The 22,021-nt window shown below is 26.4% G+C and overlaps 1 protein-coding gene across 2 annotated transcripts in view; it reads left to right on the forward strand.

Annotated features, from left to right (window-relative positions):
* The window catches only part of LOC103580797 (uncharacterized), a 46,732-nt gene extending 25,711 nt beyond the window's left edge, over nt 1–21,021 (forward strand). Inside the window, exons 2-8 of one of the 2 annotated variants that reach the window (XM_053741798.1) lie at nt 9,142–9,444; nt 13,184–13,333; nt 13,408–13,770; nt 15,180–15,257; nt 15,347–15,392; nt 15,482–15,740; nt 16,801–21,021. In XM_053741798.1, coding sequence (XP_053597773.1) covers nt 9,223–9,444; nt 13,184–13,333; nt 13,408–13,770; nt 15,180–15,257; nt 15,347–15,392; nt 15,482–15,740; nt 16,801–17,440 — 1,758 coding nt within the window. In that variant the 5' untranslated portion in view covers nt 9,142–9,222 and the 3' untranslated portion in view covers nt 17,441–21,021. The remainder of the gene's footprint in view (nt 1–9,141; nt 9,445–13,183; nt 13,334–13,407; nt 13,771–15,179; nt 15,258–15,346; nt 15,393–15,481; nt 15,741–16,800) is intronic. The other variant, XM_053741799.1, reaches the window with a different exon arrangement.
* The last annotated feature ends 1,000 nt before the right edge of the window (nt 21,022–22,021 follow it).

Here is a 22,021-nt window from a genome sequence, read left to right on the forward strand (position 1 = left end):
CAAATTATTTCTCAATTTTTTTTGTAATTAAATTTTATTTTTTTTTTTTAAACTTTTTTATTTTAATATTGAAATTCATTTATGAACGATTCATATGATCCCTTCAGTATTTCGGTAAAATGTCGGAACTAAAATTTTTCTAAATTATTGGCGATAATATTTGTAATATTAATTCTGTGTTTAGAATTTAAAAATGTGACTGACCATAAGGCCAGTGTGGCTTAGTATATGTGGGCAAAGTAAACGTAATTTGTCAAAGGCTGAGATGGCTTAGTTGGTAAAGCTCTTGCGTGACACCGAATCGATCTGGGTTCGATTCCTTCGTTAAGCGATAAATGTTTTTTCTCAATTTGTTTTAAGTATTTAACTCATTGCGAAACTTGCCTTATCCCCCTTATAAATGCTTCTGATAAAATATTTATTTGCTTCATGGCATTGTTTGTAATATTTAAACAAAATAAAAAAATGTTCAATAAAAAAATAAAAAAAAAAGATAAAATTTTATTTTTCATGGGTTAAAAAACTTTTTCGTTTTAGCTCAAGACATTTTTTTTCGTGACTCAAAAACGTAACAATCTTCAGCCAAGAAAAAAATTTGTTGAATTGAAAAAAAAATTTTCTTGAACTAAAAAAAAATTTTTGGGACCAAGAAAGTTTTTTCTTGATTTAAAGAATTTATGTTTCAGACTAAAAAAAATTATGTCTTTCGCGAAGGAAATAATTTCTTGATCCAAATAATTTTTTAGTTCAGTAAAGTAAAAAATTTCGGTTTAATTCAAGAAAAAAATTTCGAAGACATTTTATTTCTTGGTTCAAGATTTCCTTTTTTTTCTGTGTATCATTATTATTATTATTATTATTATTATTATTATTATTATTATTATTATTATTATTGTTTTTTTTAAACTTATTTTAAAAATCATTAAAATGTAAATTATAAGTTAATTATAAAAAATTTCAAAAAATTTATAGGATACTTTTTTGTAGAGAATTTAATTTCCTACAAAAAAGTATTGATTAATATTTTACCTGAAATCAATATTTAATACCCCAGAAGCGTTTAAAAAATAAAAACCTATAAAAATTTCAAATTACCTTTGTCTTAAAAAAAAAAAAAAAACGGAATCGTAAAAATATTCAAAGGACATTTCCTTAAGATTACATGGAACAAAGAAGGTTCAGTAATAATAATAATAATAATTATGTTGAAGAATTTTTAAAAATTACAGTTGAGAAAAAATAAAAATGAAGAATTTAAGCTAGCGGTTTCAAAATAAAAATAAAAATATATACATGTAAGATAGATTTAAAAAAAAAAAAACAAGTAAAAGATCGGAAAGAAGGGTTCGGTTTTTTAGTTTCACAAACTGGTTCGAATTTTTAATGAAAAAGGCGGGTGAATGTGCGCTCGCGCACAACTCCATGGAAAAACCGGTTATTTCTACTCTATAACCCTCTATATTTTGCTTTTGTACGTATAAATTTACCTTTTATATCTAACATTATATTTTTATAATATTTCAACTTTATTTAACTTATCAAAAAAGCGACTCGATAATTTTTTTTTTTATTTATCAGGCATTTAATTTTTAATTACGGGTTATCTCTCAACTGAACAAAGTTAAAAAAAAATCTTGATTTATTAATTTTTTTTTTCTTTGTTATAATTTTCTGAGGTCATTTTTTTCTGAAAAATTTAATGCGACAAAAAATGCGATCACTTTAAATTTTCTGCAGAAATTTTCAAAATTAGTTCTTATTCATTTTTTGATCATTATTTATATATATAAGCTCCTAAATTTTAAAATATTGATCCAGGAGAAAAGTCATCTAGACGTTTTTTGAAGGAAATTTAAAGGGCTACAAAAAAGGTCTGATAAATTTTTTTGATATTTTTGATATTTAACAAGTGATTTTAATTTTAAAAATTCCAAATTTCCAAAATTTATAAATTTTTGATCATTATTAATCTATATAAGCTTCTATATCTTTAAATATTAATCTGGGAGAAAATTCATTCAATACTTTTTTGTAGATAATTTAAAGAGCTACAAAAAAGGTCTGATAAATTTTTTTGATATCTTTGATATTTAATTAGTTATATTAATTATAAAAATTTCTTAAAATGTATTCCAAATTTTTGATCATTATAAATCTATAGTAGCTTCTAGATTTCAAAATATTGATTTGGGAGTGAAGTCATCTAGACATTTTTTGTAGGAAATTTAAAGGGCTACAAAAAAGGTCCTTATAAATTTTGGAATATCTCTGATATTTATCGAGATATTTCTATTTTAAAATAATAAAATACTATAATTTTTTTTTTACATGTAAATAAATGATACTTTGTACCATTTTTTTGCAAGTATGTAAAGATATATGTATTGATGAATTACATATAATAATATATATATTACTAAGAGTATGAAATAGTGTAAAGACATACGTATACAATACGACGAACGCTTTATATGTGTGCAGTAACTCCATATCCGTACTCTAGTTTATAAACGCGTGATATCTATAGTAAAATACATACACGCAATTTATATTATACATCGTGGAAATATGGCGGAATTTACCGTACTTATAGTAAGTACACGCGACTATAAGCTAATACTTAGTAGTACAGTATATTTATAAAATTTTTAATAATTCATTTTTACTCGAAGATAATTTCTTCTTTTTTAAATTTTAACTTCGTAGAGTTTTAAATATCGATTTTTGGAGAAAGGTCTTTGAAGCTTTTTTGTAGAGCATAAAATTTCCTACAAAAAATGTCTCATTAAAAATTTCAAAATTCCTCATAGGAAAGTCGTGAAATTAATTTTGGTAAATTATTTAATCTTAGAAATTATTCGTACTGAGGATTATTTTTATAATTAATTAAAATAACTCATAAATTTAGAGAGATGCGTCAAAATTTATGAGAACCTTTTTTGTAGAGCATAAAATTTCCTACAAAAAATGTCCCATTAAAAATTTCAAAATTCCCCATAGGAAAGTCGTGAAATTAATTTTTGTAAATTATTTAATTTTGGAAACTATTCGTACTGCGGATTATTTTTACAAAAACTCAAAATAACTCAGAAATTTATAGAGAAACGTCGAAATTTATGAGGACCTTTTTTGTAGAGCATAAAATTTCCTATAAAAAATGTCTCATTAAAAATTTCAAAATTCCCCATAGGAAAGTCGTAAAATTAATTTTTGTAAATTGTTTAATCTTGGAAACTTTCCATACTGCAGATTATTTTTACAATAAATTGAAATAATTCATAAATTTACAAAGATATGTCAAAATTTATGAGGACCTTTTTTGTAGAGCACAAAATTTCCTATAAAAAACATTTGGCACTTTTTTTTGTAGAGTCAATAGTTTAGATGTAATTGTTAATTTAAAAAAAAAAAAATAAAATAAAATAAATAATAATTAATATAATAAATAAATAAACGTTAGAAGTCACCGACATTTGCGAGTAGCGTCTGTGCAGTAATAGTTGTTGTGTTAAATTTTTAGTGGGAGAGAATTCACCGAGGGGGAATATGCACGGAATAAAAGAGAATAAGCAAAAAATTAGTAGTAGGGGAATGAAATTCGCGAGGGGAATTCGCGTCGCGAGTTTAAGAGTCACGGTGCGGGAGTTAAGGGGTACAAGACGTAACAGAGGGTAATATAGCTATACTACCGGCCAGAAAGCGTCGGATGGAACAACAAAAAGTATAAAAAATTAAAAAAAAAAAAAAAAAAAAAAAAAAAAAAAAAAAGTTTAGTAAAAAAGTAAAATAAAAATAAAAATAAAAACGCGAACGAACGGAGGAAAGATTAAAGAGTGGGGGTAAGAGAAAATGACCAATATAAAATTGTGTGGGTGGGGGGTAATGTATAAAGAAGCAAAAGTGGGGGAGGAAAAAAGAAAAGACGTATAGTATCGAAGAGGAGGTGGTGGGGGTGGGAGGGTGGAGGGGGGAGGTACATCGTTGCATTTCGTTGTTGCAGTATTAGTAGTTATTGTAGGTCGTTGTATTTTATAACGTTATTTATTATTATTATTTTTATTTAAATGTTGGGTATCGGAACTCGAGATATTGGGGAAATATCGCTTGGTTTCGATATCTCGAAATTTCGATAACAATGACATTTAATTTTTTTTAAAGAAATTTATAAAGATTTTTTTAAAAAGTTATTACACTTGAGTCTCATTCGATTTATCGAATTTTTGAAAATTCGATTAATTTCATTTTCATTCGATTAATCGAATTTTTTATACGTCGATCAATTACATTTTCAAAAATCGATAAGTTTGATTTTTATTTGATTAATCGAATTTTTAAGAAAATCGATTAATCGAATTTTCATTCGATTTATCGAAATGTTAAAAATTCGATTAATTTTTTTAAACAGTTGATTAATTCATATATCATTCGATTAATCGATTTTTCTAGAAAATCGATTTATCGAATATTTGAAAATTCGATTAATTGAATTTTCATTCGATTAATCGAATTTTTTATACGTCGATTAATTACATTTTCAAAATTCGATAAGTTTGATTTTTATTCGATTAATCGAATTTATTAAATCGATTAATCGAATTTTCATTCGATTTATCGAAATGTTAAAAATTCGATTAATTTTTTTAAACAGTTGATTAATTCATATATCATTCGATTAATCGATTTTTCTAGAAAATCGATTTATCGAATTTTCATTCGATTAATCGAATTTTTTATACGTCGATTAATTACATTTTCAAATATTGATAAGTTTGATTTTTATTCGATTAATCGAATTTTTAAAAAAATCGATTAATCGAATTTTTAAAAATCGATCCTTCTAATTCGATTAATTGAATTTTGAAAACATCGATTAATCGAACTTTTTAAAAAATCGATTAGTTGAATTCTCAAAAATCGATCCATCTACTTCTTATTCGATTACTTGACTTTTGAAAAGATCGATTTATTAAATTTTCATTCGATTAATCGATTTATCAGAGAAGATCGATTAATTGAAATTTTCAAAAATCGACTCCTCGAAATTTAAAAAAAATCGATTAATCCTATTTTCATTCGATTAATCGAATTTTCAGGGAAGATCGACTAATCGATTTTTCAAGGAAGATCGATTAATTGAAGTTTTCAAAAATTGACTAATCGAATTTCTAAAAAAATATAAATTTCATTCGATTAATCGATCCTAAAAAAATTTTTTTTTTCAATATTAACGTAAGAAAGTACTTTTGAACATATTTTTCAATTATCAATAATAACAATAATAATGATAATAAATTTTATAAACACACGATTGTTTTTTAATCATTAAATTTTTTTTTTTAAATGATTAAATAAAGTCAATATACTTAATATTTTTGTTTACTAAATTCTACGAACGAAAACGATAAAACATTAATTGTTATTTAATTATATACGCGCGCTATATATATGTTTGCGTATATAAATAATAATTGAATGTCTATGTATCAGTAATACAGTATATTAGTATGTATATCTTAATTGTTACGATAACGATGACTCACATTTTTCTAATTTTTATTTTTCATTTTTAATTAAATTTTTATATCTTTCTCGGCTTATCTACGCCTGTTTTTTTTTTCTTTTCCATATCAATTTACTGAACATTTTTTACATTACTTATGCGCTACATTTAAATTTAAGCTCCCACATATTCAAATCTCCCGCCATTATTTTGAATTCCCAGCTGTTCTAGTCTTTTTTTAAAATTTCCTGAACTCACACGTTTCATCACTAAAGACAGTGGAATTTCCTTTATAAAACCTCTTACACAAATTCTTAATATCTATCCTTCCTCAAAATTCCCCAGATTACAGTCCCTGAATCAAAAATAAAAATTTCCCATAATTCTATTATTTTGAACTTTTCTTTAAATCCTTATATCTTCCGAAATATTAATAGTATTTAAATTTTCCTCATAACCAAACTTATTCCTCATCAAATTTCCCATCCAAAATCCTCCCTAAACATCTAAAAATATTCCCACTTAGCCCCCTTTCAAAATTCCCCATAATTCTATTATTTTAAACTTTTCTTTCAATCCTTATATCTTCCAAAATATTAATAGTATTTAAATTTTCCTCATAACCAAACTTATTCCTCATCAAATTTCCTATCCAAAACCCTCCCTAAACAGCTTAAAATATTCCCATTTAGCCCACTTTCAAAATTTCCCATAATTCTATTATTTTAAACTTTTCTTTAAATCCTTATATCTTCCAAAATATTAATAGTATTTAAATTTTCCTCATAACCAAACTTATTCCTCATCAAATTTCCTATCCGAAACCCTCCCTAAACATCTCAAAATATTCCCATTGAGCCCAGTTTCAAAATTCCCCATAATTCTATTATTTTAAACTTTTTTTTAAATCCTTATATCTTCCAAAATATTAATAGTATTTAAATTTTCCTCATAACCAAACTTATTCCTCATCAAATTTCCTATCCAAAACCCTCCCGAAACCTCTCAAAATATTTCTACCTAACCCTTATTGAAAATCCCCCATAATTCCATTGTTTTAAACTTTTGTTTAAATCCTCATATCTTCTAAAATATCCATCCTACCCCATTTTTCCTCATAACCATTTTTGTTCCTCATCAAATTTCCCATCCAATACCCCTCAAAATCCCCTTCCCCTCCCAAAATATCCCCACCTAATCCACTTTAAAAATTCCCCATAATTCCATTATTTTAAACTTTACTTCTAACCGTCATATCTTCCAAAATATCCATCCTACCCCATTTTTCTTAATAACCAATCTCATTCTCCATCAAATTTCCCATCCAAAACCCTCCCTAGTCCTCTAAAAATCTCTCTCCCCTCCCGAAATATCTTCGCTCAAAATATCACTAAAAAAAAAGTTCAAAATTTCTGTAAAAAATACAAAATAAAAATAATAACAATAATTAAACCTAACCGGAAGTGACTAATCTTTGGTAATTTGACCCGTAACATATCGAAAAAAATTATTTCAAAATTTTTTTTATTTAAATCCGTACAAGTTACGTGCAAATATTTCAGTACATATTTATAAATTAACAATGTAATAGTCATATATATATATTTACTAGTACATATAACAAGTGGTATATCCATGTGCGTTTGTTTTGAAATGATACGAGTGAGTAAAAGAGTAAAAGAGTTTAAATAGAGTTGAGTGAATTCATTTAACGCGGGTTAAAAAGAGACAAACAATCGCATCGAGCTCGCGGTGATTGAAGGAGTAGAGGGAAAAAGGGTCTTGTGAATGGAAGCTTTTACGTGTTACGTACGTGATAACACACGCTATCATACATACATATATTAATATATATGTATTTACACTTTATACAAAAATAAATTTTACTAACTTCCGTTGTTATCTACATCTTTTACGGATATATCGATAAATATCAGAGATACGTAAAAAATTATTAAGACTTTTTTTTAGATAATTTAATACCGAATAAAAAAGGTTCTTATCAACTTTTTTTTATCTCCAATATTTTAGCCGTTATTTCAATTTAATCTAAACGGAAATAGTGGAATTCTGAATTGAGCAAAAAATTTTTGATGGATTTTTGTGTCCAGAGATTGAAATTTTCAATTTAGAGAAAAAATTACTAAGACTTTTTTTTCAAAAATTTAAAGGGCTACAATAAAGGCCATTATAAATTTTTTGATATCTGTGATATTTATTGAGATATTTGAATTTTAGTTGTGGATAGATGGAGACTATTTTTTTTTTGTTAATTAATTTAAAAAAAAAAAATGTTTAATGAAAGTTTTCGCATTGAAATAAAATTTTATAATCATGAAATCGTGACGTTATACAATAGAAAGTTGTTGTAATATAAGTTAGTGTACACTAGTAAACTATTTAATAAATATTAAAAATACTTTAGAAAGTTTTTATTACGAAAAAAATAAATAAAAAAACTTTTTTTTTCTAATTTAGATTATTACTGTACAATTGTACAATTTACTGGTTAAATATTGATTTTATGAAAAAAATTGTTGATGACTTTTTTGTAGAGCTTTCAATTCTCTACAAAAAAGATTCTTAGTATTTTTACTGTAAAATCAAAACTATAAACTGGATATCAAACTTTTGTGTCAAGAAAATTGTAGATAATATCATACATTCCATTATTGATTTTAAAATTCAAATATCTTGAGAAATATTGATCTAGGAAAAAACTTGTGAGAACCTTTTTTGTAGTTCTTTAAATTTACTACAAAAAAGCTCTAGATAACTTTTCTCCTAGATCAATATTTGAGAATCTAGAAGCCTGTTTAGATTAATAATGATCAAAAATCTATAATGACTCATTATGAATTCTTATAATTGAGATAACTCATTAAAAATCAAAAATATCGAAATAATTAATCAGACCTTTTTTGTAGCCCTTTTAATTTCCTACAAAAAAGTTCCAGTCAAGTTTGCTCCTAGATCAATATTTAAGGATCTAGAAGCTTATATAGATTAATAATGATCAAAAATCCATAATGACTCGTTATGAATTTTTATAATGAAAATAACTTATTAAATATCAAAAATATCGAAATAATTAATCAGACCTTTTTTGTAGCCCTTTTAATTTCCTACAAAAAAGTTCCAGTCAATTTTTCCCCTAGATCAATATTTAAGGATCTAGAAGCTTATATAGATTAATAATGATCAAAAATCCACAATGACTCGTTATGAATTTTTATAATGAAAATAACTTATTAAATATCAAAAATATCGAAATAATTAATCAGACCTTTTTTGTAGCCCTTTTAATTTCCTACAAAAAAGTTCCAGTCAAGTTTGCTCCTAGATCAATATTTAAGGATCTAGAAGCTTATGTAGATTAATAATGATCAAAAATTCATAAAAACCAATTTAAAAAATTTGGAATTTTGAAAACTAGAATAACTTCTTAAATATCAAAAATATCAAAAAAATTAATCAGACCTTTTTTGTAGCTCTCTAAATTTTCTACAAAAAAGTCCCCATTCTTTTTTTCCTAAAATCAAAATTGAACTCTCTAGAATTTTCCAAACTCAAAAACTCATTTTTTTCCCATTTACATTTTCTCCAAAACAATTGATAAACAAATTGTTTCTTTGTTTCAGATCGATGACACCGACTTGAATGGTCAATGGTCAGAAAAACATAAAAAATTTAAATAATCCCCTAAATGTAAAAAAAAATAAATGCGTATGAAACCTAAAGCATATATCCGCAACTCAGACGGAATTTATCACAACATTGAAGACGTATCTAAAGAAATGACAAACATGTTTCCACAACAATATTGTTTGAGGTGGAAGTACCACCATAGTAATTTACAGACAATGTTCTCACAGCTGTTAGAAAGACAAGCGTATTGTGATGTTACGCTTGCCTGTGAGGGACAAACTTTACGTGCACATAAGGTATATATTTATGTATATATTTTTTTTTTTTTCCAAAAAATTATGAAATTTTTTTGAGCTCATAATTTTTTTCAAACTTGACTATAAAAAAAAAAATATACGAAAGTATTTTCCCCGGAAGTGGAGAAAAAAATTTCAATTAATAATGAAATGGAAAATTTTCTTTGTAATTTTAAATTTTGATGAAAAAAAAAAAATGGTCAGCATGACAAGGAATTTTTTTTCTTATACATTATATACATTTTTTGTAAGAAAGCGTATTTCAGAATTGATTATCTACAGTAAAATAAAAATGATATTGACGCGTTGATAAAACCTTAGAAAAAAATTACAACACATTTTATCGTGACCTGAATTATTTAAAAAATTTAATAAAAAAAATTAGTTTTTAAAAAAATGTATATGAGTTCGTATGTATTTTGAAAATTTTTTAAATTTTATGAAGATATAAATATCTTGGAAAGTATAAGAGTTATGAAAAAAATGAAAGATAGCTTTTTTGTAGAGAATTTAATAGTGCATAAAAAAGGTCCTAAGAGAATTTTAAGTAAAGTTGATACTTTAAGGACTGGAAGCTGTAGAAGGTGGAAGAGAATTTTTGAAAAATTTTCGTTTTTGTTTAAAATCAAAATTTTAGGTTAAATATTTGAAATATCGAAAATGTTGTCTGGACCTTTTTTGTTCGGCTTAAAATTCTCTACAAAAAAGCTCTTGGACATTTTGATTTCACTTTTGTAGTTTAGGTTCTAGAAGCTTTTAAACCCTCGGTCTTCAACTCAAAATTACCCATAAATATTTTTAAACTCCATCAAAATAACTCCTGAATATCAAAATTTTCATCCGGATGCTTTTTGTTCTCTTCAAAATTCCCCATAAAAAAGCCCTGATATATTTTAACCTCAAACCATTGAAAGGCCTCTTAAAAATCCCCATCAAATCTTTCCTATTTCTCCAAATTTAAAATCTTTAAACTCAAATTATCTCTCGACCCATCACTCGCTCAAAAATTTCTCATAACTTTTTTTTAAATTTAAAAATTACCCACAAAAATTTCTCATCTATTTTACTTAAGACTTTTTAAAAGCTCTCTTGAAAATCCCCATCGCAAATTTTTTAATCCCTTCCAATTTAAAAATTTTAAACTCCTTGTATCTCGTAAGCTATCACTCCTACTCAAAAATTTCTCATAACCTTTTTTATTCCTCTTAAAATTCTCTACAAAAAGTCCCTTATCCATTTTTACCTCACATTCATACTTTAACCTCTATCCGCTTTTAAACCCTCTCTCGCTAAAAATTCCCCATAACCTTTCGCCAACTTAATTCTACTATAACTCCTAAAATATCACAAATATCAAAAATATCAATCAGACCTTTTTTGTTCCCCTCAAAATTCTCTACAAAAAATTCCTTATCCATTTTTACCTCACCTCCATACTTTACCCTCTATCCGCTTTTAAACCCTCTCTCGCTAAAAATTCCTCATAACCTTCTTCCGATTTAATTCTACTATAACTCCTAAAATATTACAAATATCAAAAATATCAATCAGACCTTTTTTGTTCCTCTCAGAATTCTCTACAAAAAAGGTCTCTTTACTTTTTTCCCTAAACTCAAAATTTCTGCCCCTAGCCCTCATCCATCTGCCCCTAGCCTCATCCCTTAAAAATTGCCATCTTAAAAATCATATATTTAAACAAAAATAATTTTAATAATTAATAACAATAATATTAATAATCATAAATAGTAATCAATAAAAAAATGTCATTAGTAATTAAAAATATTTATAATTAAAAAAAAAATTTTATGATTAAAACCCCGCCCAGAATTTTCGATTGACGACGGGTACGACGTTGTTGTCAACGTCAACGTCGACGATCACACTACAACCACATTAACTAAATATATATCTAGTATATATACATATATGACTACTAGTACATAGTCAATATAGCTTGAATATTTAATATCCAAGTCTTGTGTATTGATTTTCTTGAATTTTATATACCGTCCGCAAAATAAGGTAGTAAAGAAAATGGGGCCGAAAGGCGTCAACTTTTCACTACACATTTATCCGCTACTTTTATTATTATTTACTTTTTTTAACCCCCGTACTATTTTTTTTATTCTGTCCTAACTCTACCACCCCCACTACTAGAGCTTTCCACGAGCTTTTTTTTTACCGTCCTCGAGCCGAGCGGTCTATTACTTTTTTTTCTTTCCACCCACTCACGATCCGCGACGAGCTCTTTATTTTTTTATTTATTTTTTTTTTCTATCCACTTTTTATCTATTTTTAACGGTCTGTAGATATCTATATGGGTTTATTACATTTTGAGGTACCGAGCTTTTATTACTGAGTATATAAAATTTAAGCTTACTGATGCTATACCTCATTATTTTTATATACTTTTATATGCTAATTAGGGGATAGAGGGAACTGAGGTCTTTAAAGGTCTGTAAGTTGGTAAAAAATGGTTGTAGAAAAAAAAGTTATTATAGTTTTTTGTAGAGAATTTTGTGAGGAACAAAAAAGGTCTAATTGATATTTTTGATATTTGTGATATTTTAGGAGTTATAGTAGAATTAAGTTGGCGAAAGGTTATGGGGAATTTTTAGCGAGAGAGGGTTTAAAAGCGGATAGAGGGTAAAGTATGGAGGTGAGGTAAAAATGGATGAGGAATTTTTTGTAGAGAATTTCGAGGGGAACAAAAAAGGTCTGATTGATATTTTTGATATTTGTGATATTTTAGGAGTTATAGTAGAATTAAGTTGGCGAAAGGTTATGGGGAATTTTTAGCGAGAGAGGGTTTAAAAGCGGATAGAGGGTAAAGTATGAATGTGAGGTAAAAATGGATAAGGGGCTTTTTGTAGAGAATTTTAAGAGGAATAAAAAAGGTTATGAGAAATTTTTGAGTAGGAGTGATAGCTTACGAGATACGAGGAGTTTAAAATTTTTAAATTAGAAGGGATTAAAAAATTTGCGATGGGGATTTTCAAGAGAGCTTTTAAAAAGTCTTAAGTAAAATAGATGAGAAATTTTTGTGGGTAATTTTTTAAATTTAAAAAAAAGTTATGAGAAATTTTTGAGCGAGTGATGGGTCGAGAGATAATTTGAGTTTAAAGATTTTAAATTTGGAGAAATAGGAAGGATTTGATGGAGATTTTTAAGAGGCCTTTCAATGGTATGAGGTTAAAATATATCAGGGCTTTTTTATGGGGAATTTTGAAGAGAACAAAAAGCATCCGGATAAAAATTTTTATATGCAGAAGTTATTTTGTTGGAGTTTAAAAATATTTATGGGTAATTTTGAGTTGAAGACCGAGGGTTTAAAAGCTTCTAGAACCTAAACAACAAAAGTGACATCAAAATGTTCAAGAGCTTTTTTGTAGAGAATTTTAAGCCGAACAAAAAAGGTCCAGACAACATTTTCGATATTTCAAATATTTAACCTAAAATTTTGATTTTAAACAAAAACGAAAATTTTCCAAAAATTCTCTTCCACCTTCTACAGCTTCTAGTCCTCAAAATATCAACTTTACACAAAATGTCATAAGGACCTTTTTTATGCGCAATTAAATTCTCTACAAAAAAGCTCTCTTTACTTTTTTCCATATCTCTCATACTTTCCAAGATATTCATTATTTAATTCAAAAACACCATAACAGACATTTCTCATTGCATTCTTTGTAATTAATTACCGATAATTTTCTCTAAATAATTGAATAATTTTCTTTAGGTGGTACTAAGTGCCTGCAGTACATACTTTGACACAATATTATCACAGTACGAGGAAAAAGACCCGATCGTAATAATGCGTGACGTAAAATTTTCCGACATCAAAGTACTAGTGGAATTTATGTACAAGGGGGAAATAAATATCGATCACGTAAGTATCAGTCTTTGTATTATTCTTTGTCATATTATTTGATAATAACAATAATAATAAATTTATAATTACAGACAAGACTGTCATCATTGCTAAAGACCGCTGAAGATTTGCACATAAAAGGATTAGCGGAAGTGAGTTGGAGAAGCGACTCAGCGCAAAATGATTCAAATAACAGCGGGCATAGTCCTGGCAGTGGTAGCGGCGGTAGCGGAATTGGCGGCAGTGGTGGTGGAGGAGGGGGAGGGGGTGGCAGTAGCACAGGAACGCCGGGGGTTGAAACGGTATTGAGAGAAGGCGATTTAGATGACACGCCACCACCACACAAACAGCGACGCCGGGGTCGACCGCCGTTAGATGATCCACCTTCTCAGCATGACGTATTTACACCAAAAGTATCGTGTATTACCGGAAGTGGAAACGTACGAACTTTTTCCGTAAGATTTTATTATGAAAAAAAAAAAAAAAAAAAAATCGATTTTTTTTTTCGATATATCGATTTATTTTCATGGTTATCGATAGTCATCAATAACATCGATTTATTTTATAATTTCGATATTTTTTTAATGTAGTGATTTTTTTTATAATTTTCGATATATCGATACATGTATCGATTTCGATATATCAATTTATTTCGATATATCGATTTATTTCGATATATCGATTTATTTCGATATATCGATTTATTTCGATACATCAATTTATTTCGATGTATCGATTCATTTCGATACATCGATTTATTTAGATATATAGATATATATCGATTTATTTCGATACATCGATTTGTGACTTAATTTCAATATTTTCTTAGTGCATCGATAAATCGTTTTTTTTTTTTGTTAAATCGTCGATATATGTCAATATTTGCCATGATATCGATATTAATTCGATATGTCAATTTTTTTTTCGATATATCTGGATATTAATTTTTTGATATATCGATATATAACCCAATTTTTTTATCATATAGATTGTGATACATAAATTTCATTCAATATATCAGATTTTTAAATAAATCAACATATTTCTATTATTATGTCTTAATATGTTTTGATATATCGATGTGTCGTAAATTTTAATGTATCGTCTCGATATCTCGATATATTTCGATATATCGATGTATTTCGATATATCGATATCTCGATATATTTCGACGTATCAATATGTTTCTATATATCGATATCTCAATACATTTTGATGTATCGATTTATTTTGATGTATTTTGATATATCAATATATCTTGATATATTTTGATATATCAATATATCTTGATATATTTTGATATATCAAGATATCTTGATATATTTTTATATATCAATATATCTTGGTATATTTTGATTTATCAATATATCTTGATATACTTTGATATATCAATATATCGTGATATATTTTGATATATTAATATATCTTGATATATTTTGATATATTAATATATCTTGATATATTTTGACATATCAATATATCGTGATATATTTTGATATATTAATATATCTTGATATATTTTGATATATTAATATATCTTGATATATTTTGATATATCAATATATCTTGGTATATTTTGATATATCAATATATCTTGATATACTTTGATATATCAATATATCGTGATATATTTTGATATATTAATATATCTTGATATATTTTGACATATCAATATATCTTGATACATCAATATATTTTGATATATTTTGATATATCGATGTAAAGATGTATTTCGATCCATTGCGATACATCGATATTGCAATATATTTTATAATATCGATAAATGTACCTAATTTTTTTCTACATATCGAAATATATCAATATATAATATCGATATAATAATTTTTTTTTGTTTTAAATACAGGAAGAAATGATGAGTGAAGGCGAACATGAGAGTTGGGATGACGACACAATGATGACTGACAATGAACCTGGACAAACGGTAAGTTTGCATTCAAAAAATGTAAAATGATTAAAAAAAAAAAGGTTTTTTATTGCAAATTAAATTTTTTATTCTCTGGTTTTTGTCAGATGCCGTATCTAACAAAGGAAGAAAATGCAAATGAAGAAAAAAAATGTAACTACTTACTAAATAACTATAATTAAGTTAATAACAATATTAATAATAATAATAATAATAATAATAATTTTTGTTTTAAATTTTAGCAAACCAACAAGCGACGAATTCAAATGCAACAAATCCAGCAGTACCAGAACAATTTCGCGATGTAATTAAAATGAATGATTATTTAACAACTGGAAGACGACAAGAATTCTGGGAAGAACCTTTTACTCGTCGAGTAATGGATGCTATTAAGAGTAAAGAATTAGAGATGAAGACTGCTGCTGAGATTCTCGGCGTATCTTATGGTACATTGTACGGTAGATATCGTGACAGTTATGGTTGCCTTAAACATCCTTATAGGTAATTATTTTCTTCAATTATTACTCTTTTTACCGTACCTAAAAAAAATATTTCTTGAATTTTGCTATATATCGTAACATTTTTTTTTTTTCGATCTATCGATTGTCTCCACATATCGATATATCGATTCTACAGTTTCAATATATCAACTGTGGTCAAATATTGATTTTGCAGTTTTGATATATCGAATGTGTTTAGATATCGATATATCGATTTTATAGTTTCGATATATCGATTCTGCAGTTTTGATATATCGAATGTAATTAGATATCGATATATCGACTGTTCAGATATCGATATATCGATTTTGCAGTTTCGATATATTAACTGTTCAGATATCGATATATCGATTGTGCAGTTTTGATATATCGAATGTGTTTAGATATCGATATATCGACTGTTCAGATATCGATATATCGATTTTGCAGTTTCGATATATTGACTGTTCAGATATCGATATATCGATTTTGCAGTTTCGATATATTGACTGTTCAGATATCGATATATCGATTGTGCAGTTTTGATATATCGAATGTGTTTAGATATCGATATATCGACTGTTCAGCTATCGATATATCGTTTTGCAGTTTCGATATATTGACTGTTCAGATATCGATATATCGATTTTGCAGTTTCGATATATTGACTGTTCAGATATCGATATATCGATTATGTTTAGATATCGATATATCGACTGTTCAGATATAGATATATCAATTGTGCAGTTTTGATATATCGAATGTGTTTAGATATCGATATATCGACTGTTCAGATATCGATATATCGATTGTGCAGTTTTGATATATCGACTATTTAGATATCGATACATCGATTCTGTTCAGATATCGATATATCGATTGTGCAGTTTTGATATATTAACTGTGTATATCGGATATCGATATATCGATTTGTATCAGATGCGGATTTATCGATTGTTTAATCGATATATCGACCATAGTCTTCGATATATGGATTCAAAATTTCGATATATCGTCAAAAAAAAAATCGATATACAAAGAAATGTCTAAGAAAAAATAAAAAAATTGAAACTTATTTCTAGAGTTCGTGATTTTTGGTCTGAGCCCGGACCAGCAGATGTTCTTGCAAAGTTACGCCGTAAGGAGATAACACTTTTCCGAGCTGCCGAATTTCTAAACGTAACCGTCCACACGCTAGCAACATATTTATCAACACTACAAGGACCAGACCGCATATCTCTAGCCGGTGAACTTAACGCGAGTGTTCTCGACAGCGTTAACGACACCGACGACATAAACGACGTGATACAAAAGTACAATACGTCGGAAAAAAATTCATCGACACCAGCGTCACCAACTCTACCACCAACAACTTTATCACTTTCATCAAAACGTAGCAGTAGCAGTAGCACAGAATTAGTTAGTAACTTAGTCGACGTTAGTATTAAAGCCAGCGCTGCAGTCTTAGAAAATAATCCTGACATAACTATCGTTAAAACTGAAACTCTACAGCAAATTTCAACATCATCATCATCATCATCACGCAAACGTGATCACAACAAATCATCAACGGCAACAGTCACCGCCATTACACCTACAACAACTAATTCTGATAACAATAACGCTAAATTAATGAGCGGGGGCGGTTGCATCAGCGAATCATCATCATCACATAAATTAAATGATCATCAATTGTCATTAAATAATGATCATAAACCCTAACTATTCAGGCCTTATTTAATTATTAATAATAATAACAATAATAATAATTATGATATCAATCAACAATTAAATAATAATAATAATAATGATTATTATTTAAATGACTATTTTAATGATAATGATAGCGGTAGATTAAATATTAATAATAATAATTATAATTATAATGGTGGTAATCGTATGCAATTTTATCAACGTAAATTGTCACGTAAATTGGTTCGATTTTTAACGAATAATTTGCGTATGAACTGATAATTGTATAACTATATATTAATGTATGTAATTTTTGTTTTTGTAAGGTTAAGCTTTTATTTTTTATGTTTTTGTAAGAAAATTTGGGATCGATATAATGGAAATTGGGAGGAAAAATGGAGAAATCACGATTTTTTGGTTGATATATCGATATATCGAAAATTTGACGATCGATACATTGATTTCGATATTTGAGAAAAGAGAGAAAAAAGAGAAATAACAATTTTTTGGTTTATATATCGATATATCGAAATTTTAAAGATCGATATATCGAAATTTCAACGATCGATACATTAAAATTCGAGAGATCGATATATTAATTGCGATATTTAAAAATAGGGTTAAAATGAAGAAATGACAATTTTTTGGTTGATATATCGATATATCGAAATTTTAAAGATCGATATATCGAAATTTTGACGATCGATACATTGATTTCGATATTTAAGAAAAGGGAGAAAAAAGAGAAATAACAATTTTTTGGTTGATATATCGATATATCGAAATTTTAAAGATCGATATATCGAAATTTCAACGATTGATATAGTAATTGCGATATTTAAAAATAGGGTTAAAATGAAGAAATGACAATTTTTTGGTTGATATATCGATATATCGAAATTTTAAAGATCGATATATCGAAATTTCAACGATTGACATAGTAATTGCGATATTTAAGAGAAGGGTTTAAAGGAAGAAATGACGATTTTTTGGTTGATATATCGATATATCGAAATTTTAAAGATCGATATATCGAAATGTTAACGATCGATACATTGAAATTCGAGAGATCGATATATTAATTGCGATATTTAAAAATAGGGTTAAAATGAAGAAATGACGATTTTTTGGTTGATATATCGATATATCGAAATTTTGAAGATCGATACATTGCAATTCGATATTTGAGAAAAGGGAGAAAAAAGAGAAATGACAATTTTTGGTTGATATATCGATATATCGAAATTTTAAAGATCGATATATCGAAATTTCAACGATCGATACATTGAAATTCGAGAGATCGATATATTAATTGCGATATTTAAAAATAGGGTTAAAATGAAGAAATGACGATTTTTTGGTTGATATATCGATGTATCGAAATTTTGGAGATCGATACATTGATTTCGATATTTGAGAAAAGGGAGAAAAAAGAGAAATATCAATTTTTTGGTATATATATCGATATATCGAAATTTTAAAGATCGATATATCGAAATTTTAACGATCCATATATAAATTGCGATATTTAACAAAAGGGTTTAAATAAAGAAATGACGATTTTTTGGTTGATATATCGATATATCGAAATTTTGAAGATCGATATATTGGAATTTGAGAAATCGATGTTTTGATTTCGATATTTAAAATAAGAGAAGAAATAGAAAAATAACGATTTTATGGTTGATATATCGATATATCGAAGTATTGAAGATCGATATATTGAAATTCGAGATCGATATATTAATTGCGATATTTAATAAGAGGGCTAAAATGATGAAATGGCGATTTTCGGTTGATATATCGATGTATCGAAATTTTAAAGATCGATACATCGAAATGTTAACGATCGATATATTGAAATTCGAGTGATCGATATATTTATTTCGATATTTGAAAAGAGAATTAAAATAAAGAAATGACGATTTTTTGGTTGATATATCGATATATCGAAATTTTAAAGATCGATATATTGAAATTTGAAAGATCGATATATTGATATTGTAAACGAAAAGTTCGATGTATCGATGTTTTTAACGGATAAGTGTTTTAAAAAAATTAGATAAGATTTTATTCAGTTAGAAATTCAATGTATCGATTAATTGATTTCGATATATCGATGTGCTAAAATTCGGTAGATCGATATATTTAATGCGATATATTGAAGTTAAATTTTTAAAATCGATATTTATTGCGAGTCATTAATAAATTCAATCAAAATTTTTTTTTTCCAAAATTCGATCTATCGATGTATTGAAATCGATATAATGATAAATCCAGTTCGATTTATCGATATACAGCCGTCGTACTATAACAGTAATTTCAAAAATATTTAGATTTCTTGTACATTCCTCAAACAAAAACATTCAGTATAGATATATCGATCTACAAAATTCGATAAATCGATATGTTCGACTATTCGATAGATCATTCGATACATTGATGTTTTTCTTTCACTTACAAAAACTTGAAAAATTTCTAACTTTTTTTCTTCTTTTAATCAATACATAGAGTCAAGTTTTCAATGTATCGATATCAAATTTCAATAAATCGATTTATCAATTCGATTCTCGAACATTTTATTTTCTACTATATCATTTATTTTTTTTTAAACAAAAACGAAACAATTAAATGTCAGAATAATCAATAAACCTAACAAAAATCAATATATCGATACATCAACAATATCGATATATCGATAGTTCAAAATTCGATTTATAGGAATTCAAAAAAGTCGATTTATCGACAATAAAAATCATCGATATATCAATCCATATAAAAATTGATATATCGATAATAAATGTATCGAAAGTTGAAAAATCGATATATCGAAATTTGAAAAAGTCGGTTTATCGATTTTTAAAAAATTAATGTATAAATATATCAAAATATCGATAAATCGATTATCAATGTATCGATCATTCGAAAATCGATGTATCGACAATCAATATATCGATATTTTATATATCGATATATCAAAATTATAAAAAATCGATATATCAAAATTTTAAAAAATCGATATATCGATAATCAATGTATCGATAGTTCATAAATCGATATATCGAAATTTTAAAAAATCGATATATCAATAATCAATGTATCGATCATTCAGAAATCGATGTATCGACAATCAATGTATGGAAATTTAAAAAAATCGATGTATCGATCATCTAGAAATCGATATATTGACAATTAATATATCGATACTTTACATATCGATATATCGAAATTTTTACAAATCGATATATCGATGTATTAAAATTCGATATTTTTTAAATTTTGTACTTTATCAAAAAAAAAAAAAATTTTTTTTCGTCTCCATATTTTTCCATCAATAAAAAAATTCCATTAAATATTTTTTTTTTTCGTTTTTTTATAAAAAAAATGCATTTATCATAATAGTAATACAGCCATTTCTAATTAAACGATAATAATAATAATAATAACAATGATAAATAAAAATAAAAACACAAAATGCAGATCGAAAAAAAAAAAAAATATTATTTATAATAAAAAACTAAAAATAATATATTCTATACAACAATTAAATAATAGTGGATAAATAAATATATAATAATAATAATAATAATAATAATAATAATAATAATAATAATAACAATTAAAAATAACGCAGTACATAAACAAAGGAAAAAAAAACAAAAAATGTATACACTAGAAATATTTTCTGCATGTCTGTATTTTTAGGCATTATTATTATATTATATAAACAATATTCATAAATAAAATAGACTAATAATATTAATATTAATAATAATTATAGTAATGAACAATTAAAAAAAAAAAAAAAATTAAAGAACAAGACAAAAAAAATATAATGAACAATTGAAAAAAAAAGTAAACAATAGGACAATATATATCTTGTTTTATTCATACAGTAACAACTGAACAATTATTTTAAAAACAAATGGTTATTTATTTAAATTTTAAACAGATGGTTAAATAATTTAATTAATAAAAAAGCCTTAAATGACACTTATCTATAACATGAGCAACTAAAATATATCAGTAATTAAAATATATATATATACTGTATTTATAAAATGCCTGTTCTATTATTCGTGTGATATTTGACTAAAAAATTTAAAAAAAAAGCGCGCCATTTTGAGACGGAGTCAATTTTTTTTTCGTTTATGGACTTTTTGGGGGTAAGGAAATTTTTTAAAAATAAAATGGGGGTGGGGTTAGAAAGATAATTTTATGGGGAACAAAAAAGGTCCTGAGTAGTTAAGCGATAGGACGAAGAGTTCGGGAGTTAGCGGGGAAAGTTGAATTGTAGGTTAGGTACTGGGGAAATTTTGTGGAGTCAATTTTTGAAAGGGGGCAGGGGGAGAAAATGGCGGCTTAATTTTTTTAAAGATTTTTTGGGAAAATATTTAACGGAATATTAAATCCAGTGTTAATTTTAGATGGGAATAGAATTAACTTTTTATTGGAGTTTGAATTGACTCCGGGTTAGTTAAAAATAACTCCGGTGTAAATAAAATCAGAAATAGAAAAAGATTAAAATTAATTATTGAGACTGGAGTAAAATTTGCTTTAAAATTGACTCTATTGTTTGAAATTAAAATAAATATAAACCGGAGTTAAAAG

This window comes from Microplitis demolitor, chromosome 9, assembly GCF_026212275.2.
Source record: "Microplitis demolitor isolate Queensland-Clemson2020A chromosome 9, iyMicDemo2.1a, whole genome shotgun sequence".
NCBI lineage: Eukaryota > Metazoa > Arthropoda > Insecta > Hymenoptera > Braconidae > Microplitis > Microplitis demolitor.